Source organism: Etheostoma spectabile, chromosome 24, assembly GCF_008692095.1.
Source record: "Etheostoma spectabile isolate EspeVRDwgs_2016 chromosome 24, UIUC_Espe_1.0, whole genome shotgun sequence".
NCBI lineage: Eukaryota > Metazoa > Chordata > Actinopteri > Perciformes > Percidae > Etheostoma > Etheostoma spectabile.
Window position 1 is genome coordinate 13,323,821 of NC_045756.1, and position 6,086 is coordinate 13,329,906.

Consider the following 6,086-nt stretch of genomic DNA (forward strand, 5'->3'; position numbering starts at 1 on the left):
ACATATGTATGTGTATATGTATGTGTATATATGTATATGTATGTATATATATGTATGTGTATATATGTATATATATATGTATGTATATGTATGTATATGTATATATGTATGTATAATATGTTATATGTGTATGTATATATTATATATGTATATGTGTATGTATATATATACTATAATATTATAAATATTATATATATGTATGGTATTATATAAAAATCAATTAGTATGATCCTTGTGTTTTTGTATTTACTATATACTGTGTAACAGTCATTAGTAATTACCTAGTACACTTTGTGGGGAAATCGAGACAAGTACACTTTGTAAGTAATGATTTATTTGAGTTTTTAAGAAAGAACCAGTAGGTTACTGTAGTGGAAAAAATGTCAGCTGGGCCGGACAAACTCGGGTCTGCTGCATTACTTATCAACTCAATTTAAGCATTATCTGCAAAAAAACAACAACCTGGATTCGGTAGAGTTCAATGCAATATTAAGTTTACTATACTGTTGGCACAAATACAGCAAAAGTGAGGGCTGTTTCCCCAGGGAAAGGCACACTGAAGACACTTGGTTTTTGCATTCTCTTTTAATGCTTGTCCAAAACATTTTGGGGGGAGTTAACTCTGTGTCCAGTCCCATCTCCCAAAATGCTGACTGTGTTCCAGCAGTACATTTACTTTAAACCCTTACATGAAATTGTTTTATCTATCTAACTACTGTACATAAAGTGTTTGGTACAGTAACATCACGTATGATCCTCCAAAAGCCTTGACTTAAAAAAAATTAAAATAAAAATCTCACCTATCAGATCAGCTCTCACCTGGGAACAGGCATCCAGAGCCACCTTTAGCTTTGGAATTATCTAGTGGTCAAAAATCAAACATGTGGCTCAGTGGCCTTTTCACTTCAATTCTGGATTGAAACATGGTTTATGACATTATGTGATTAGATATTAAGACACTAGAAATACACATGACATGGTATTTTTCTGCATGCATAGTTTATAAGTTGATAACTAACTTATAGGCTGCAACAACCAATCAAAAACACCATCACCATCATTAATGGATAAACAAATAAGACAATGTATCTCAAGGTCCATAGAATAGGATACAAATTCAGAAATAGAAATTAGTGAGTGGGATATGTAAAGTAAGTGAAAGACAAAATAAAAACAAATCATACAGAAGATACAATTTTTCTTACATCTACTAATGAGGACATATGCAAAAAAAATGTAATGAATGAGTAAAAAAAAGTCTAATATTGCATATAAGTAATCAGTCAGTCTGCCTCTAAAGAAGACAATAAAAATAGTTTTTAAGGAAATAACGGGTACATACAAATCAAATCCTTGCCTATTTTGAATGTTTGTGTTTCATGTGGTTCCATGTAATTCTCTAAAGTCTAGTGCGGGCTACCAATTATGTTGGGAGAAATAGTTAAATTTAAAAAGTGCATCCTGCTGTGTTAATCCGATTGGATCAAGATAACACTGCAAAGCTGGATTGTTTTCTCCTCGGGCCTTCGAATGTGACTGATGGTTATAACACACACTACTCTAACACCTGCAATATTATCCAAAGCAGCTGCACGCTGCCTAACACCACTATACTGTGTTTGAGACAATGGAATGGAAGAACTAGACTTATGTCATGGATCAGGATAATATGCATCCTGATAAAGTTCCCTTGGCCTTTGGGATTAAAATAGCCCCCCCCCCCCCCCCCCCATCATCACATACCCTTCACCATACCTAGAGATTGGCATGGTTTTATTTCAATTTGACTAATAGCTGGTTTGATTTGCATTGAGAGATGATTTTAGGAAAAGTATCCTATGCCATTCTCTATGTATGGTGAAGGGTATGTGATGATGGGGGGGGGGGGGCTTTTTAATCCCAAAGGTCAAGGGAACTTTATCAGGATGCATAGTATCCTGATCCATGAAATAACTGGCCTTTAATAATAAAAAGGTGGGAATCTATGGGAATTTAACATAGGGGGGTGTATACTAATGCCCCCTGTATTTTAAGGAAGAACATTTATTTATTTACAATACATTATTCATTCACAAAGAAAATTGGTGTCATTAAAGGCTGGATTTTACCTCATTTTTTAATTAAGGCATTAAGATAAATTTCCAAAACATGATCTTTTTATTCCTCGTACTTAGTCAACTTAAGCATGGGATATGTAAACTTACGAGCACAACTGTATGTGTTTAGTGGGACTCAGACATGTCATGCTATTTCAGTGCATTCATCATCATTTGTTTGAACTTCTCCTCGTCAATTTTCTTCATGATGAAGACCTTGTGTTTCTTCTTCAGCAGGTCCATGTAGTCTACGACCATCATGCCTCGGGCGTGGGTTCCCTCCAACTCCACAGTCACCGCAACCTAGAAGAGAAAGGCAAGAAGTTGCGCCCAACACTGAAACATATAGTCTTTGGCTTTTGTGCTGATGTCGTATCAGAGGCTGTGTATCCTGGCATCGGCACCTCGTTTAAAGTGCAGAAACGGCCTGAACGTTAAGGTGTTAAAGGGATCAAAGCAGTATTTTAACCTCTTCCTTCTCCGTCACCAGAGTGTCATTGACGGCTGCGGCCAAGGCGTAGGTGTCACAGGAGTTGAACCCGGGTCCTCCCACCAGCTCCTTTTGATACCGCTCAGTCTGGACCATCTGCGGTGACAACAGTTGAACAAGTGATATGCAAGAAGTGATATTTGCTCTGAATTATTTCTTAGTGTGTTAAAACACACAGGAGGACACCGTCGTACCTTCCTGGTGTGGAGGGAAATCTTTTCCATGAAACGAGCCTTGTCTGTGTCTTGCGCCAGCCAAGTGTCGCAGAAAGACTACGGGAGAAAACAGACAGGAAGTAAGTCGAGTTGGGAGTCAGTTTCAAGTTACGTTAAGTCTTAAAATTTAAAGTCTCATAACAAAAAAAATAATTGCTGACCCACGGCAGGCTGCTCCTGCAGCTGAACTCCCAGGTGGCGATGTAGGTGGGACAGGTGTAGCGGTCCAACACAATGAAGGCAGCTTCAGGGTCAGCCACAAAGTTAAACTCTCCACACACTGTGGTGTTACCCCTGGCTACACACCACACACACACACACACACACACAACACACACACACACACACACACACACACACACACACACACACACACACACACCACACCAAAAAAGTTCCCCTCTAGTTTCACAATATAACACATTGAGTTTAACACTTATAGTTAATGTTAACACACAGATCATTTACATTCAGTGTTTCCTCCCATGATGTAAAGCGCCTTCAGCTTCTTCGGGAAGGAAGGGTTTAGTTGTACTGCGACGGCCAGGTTGGTGAGGGGCGCCGTGGCAACCAAAGTCACCTGCAAGTAAGAAAGACAATAAATAGCTTACAGGACAGCTTATTTCTTCTTGTTTTATTTTGTTGGCCCTGGGTCTTCTTCGTCTCAGTGTATTGTTTGTAAGTGTTTGTCACTGTTTATTTCTTAAATATGTAATATATATATATATATATATATATATATATATATGTAACAAGTTAGACAACAATGACACATACAGTAGAAAAGATGAAAACACATCAACAGTCATGTTTTATGATATCCTCGGATCCAGATACTAATTGGCAGCCCGCTGATTCGGGTTTACCACAGGATAGACTCATGGAGCCTATGAAAGACTTTGTGTCTAATCAGAAGGCAAAAGTTGGTACTAATAGTAGTCATGATTCTAGCTTCCTAAATATGTCATTTATGGATCTTATATTAAAAAGAACATTTTATATTAGCCTTTACAACAAAAACCAAACTTCCATATGATAAAAAGGAACAGATTATTTTTAAAACTGTCTATATTTGGAGTATTAAATAGCCTTAACAAAAATCTATAAATGATGAAGTCGTCAGCATCAAATACGTGTCAGTGCATAAATGTCATAGTGAATTTGTCATTTGTTTGAATGTTTTTAACATGATAAACAGTTTCATCATAATGTGTTATGCGTCAGATTTTACAGTAACATTTCTCCACCATCTACCCACCTCTCCAGGGTGTTGGTTGACAAGCTTGATGATGGCCTCTGCAGCTCGTTTCTTCTGCAGCAGCTCCAGGCCTGGAGCATCTGGATCTGGGACGTCGCCCAGCCCGTCCTTCCCGTGGAAGTCTCCAGCGTGGCGTGTTCGACCCAGCAGGGGCCCTGAACATCCGCGGTACACTGGGATCTGTGGAGCATTGCAGATGTAACATGGCCATGTTGATATGCCACACACAAGAAGGCCTCATTCATAGATAAGATAAGATAAGGTAAGGTAAGGTAAGGTAAGGTAAGGTAAGAAAGATAAGATAAGATAAGATAAGATAAGATAAGATAAGTAAGGTAAGATAACCTTTATTGTGCCACAGTGGGGAAATTGCAGTTTTCAACAGCAAAGACAAGAGCAGAGACATAATGTACTGTACATAATATGTAGCATAAACAAGTGTAAAACAAAGAAGTACCGTTCTTACAGTAAATTAAAACAAAGTACTACTGTACTGTACTTTAAATAAGACTAAAATAGACTATGCCTTACACAGTCTCCTGCAGCAAAACTAAATACTGATAGTATAAAAGTATTGTAGAAGGGCAATGCACATAGATCAGATATAGCAAACTGTATTGTACAATATTTGCACATGAATTAGTAAAATTGCACTTATGAAAATTGCACAAATGAAAATAGGCATTCGTAACAGAAACTCACATCCAGCCTGTTGCAGACTTTGAGGACACGCAGCGTGTTCTTGCAGGCGTTGTCTAGGGGTGTGTTGCCATGGCTGCAAGTGATCGCCAGGATCTCCACGTTGGGGGTCGTGAGGGCTATCATGATGGCCTGAGCATCATCCACGCCTGTGTCCACGTCGAGGATCAGCTTCTTCATCTCGTCTTGTCATGGCAGGTGCAACATGTTATAAATAATGAAAAACATAAAAAATGAGATTACTCTGTGTTTTTAGTGGCCTTCATGAATCTGAACCACTATGCACATGCCCCTCTCGCAGTGAGCTTGACATTTCTAATTGTTGAAAAATGAAAAATAAAAAATAAATCGGCCGTTGTCGTTGGAGTGGGTATGTGCCACACCTATATACCGTCGACAACTGAGCGAAAACTTCAACAATCGTTCGTATGAGTCTGAAAACACCCACATTATCCTAGGAATGTACTCATAAAGTTAGCCTACTCCCGTTTTACACATTGGTTGAAAGAATCCTGATCAACCATTACAATAATCAGTAAATAAACATGAGAAAAAAAACATGCAGAGAGAAAAGGACTTACCGGTCTAACAGGTAGGATCCTTTACCAAAGTGCACATCAGCTGTGAAGGGAAACTTCTCTTTACTGCACTCTGCTTTTTATGCAGCAGTGAACTTGAGAAGGTTACGTAACACACTGAAGAACTTACATCACATGTGTACTGGCTGAAGGCTGTCTGCTGAGACTGGGCGTAGTTTAGCTCTAGTAAACAGACATCTAAAGGATGTCACAAAGCTGGAGGTCCTCCTCCCACTCCTACTAGACACAGACCGTGTGAGACACTAGAAGTGTTTTTATTCAAGACTTTAAGATGCGCTATTATTGAAGTTGCTTCCATTTATGTGTTCCATAGAGACACCTATGTTGGTCTAGATAAAGTTCCTCATTCATGAATCACGTGCTTATTGGGCATCTTTGGCACGGATCAATTCCTCTTTCTTCTCGAGGACTACTGTTTCTCATATTTGAATGTACAAAGCCTACAAAACGCATTTTCTTCTTCTGGATTCTTTGTAAGCCTGGCAACTACGGAAATGACTGAAGTGTCTGCGACTCTCTAATCTAGCCTTGGCAGAAATACCGCCCAGCGTTGCGAAATAATGTTTTTATTTCCCCCTCTTCTTATTAATCTGCAAAATCTCACTCGTGTTTACCAAAAAAGAAGGCCAAGTTGTGACCGCTTTTAATGTTTTGCAAGGTTATTTCACTTTTGATATCAGACAGAAAACCGTTACAGATGCTTGAACCATGTTTAAAAAAGAAAAGAAA

At 38.7% G+C, this 6,086-nt stretch overlaps 1 protein-coding gene across 1 annotated transcript; it reads right to left on the bottom strand.

The window, feature by feature from the left end:
* Positions 1-477: 477 nt before the first annotated feature.
* On the bottom strand, positions 478-5,606 carry LOC116673768 (inosine-uridine preferring nucleoside hydrolase). Its single transcript, XM_032506032.1, has 8 exons — positions 5,340-5,606; positions 4,762-4,943; positions 4,060-4,239; positions 3,270-3,381; positions 2,963-3,099; positions 2,781-2,858; positions 2,566-2,682; positions 478-2,399 (listed from the first exon to the last, which is right to left on the bottom strand). Exons 2-8 carry the CDS (start codon positions 4,936-4,938, stop codon positions 2,247-2,249), a joined length of 954 nt encoding a protein of 317 aa, XP_032361923.1. The 5' UTR covers positions 4,939-4,943; positions 5,340-5,606; the 3' UTR covers positions 478-2,246.
* Between the last annotated feature and the right edge of the window lie 480 nt (positions 5,607-6,086).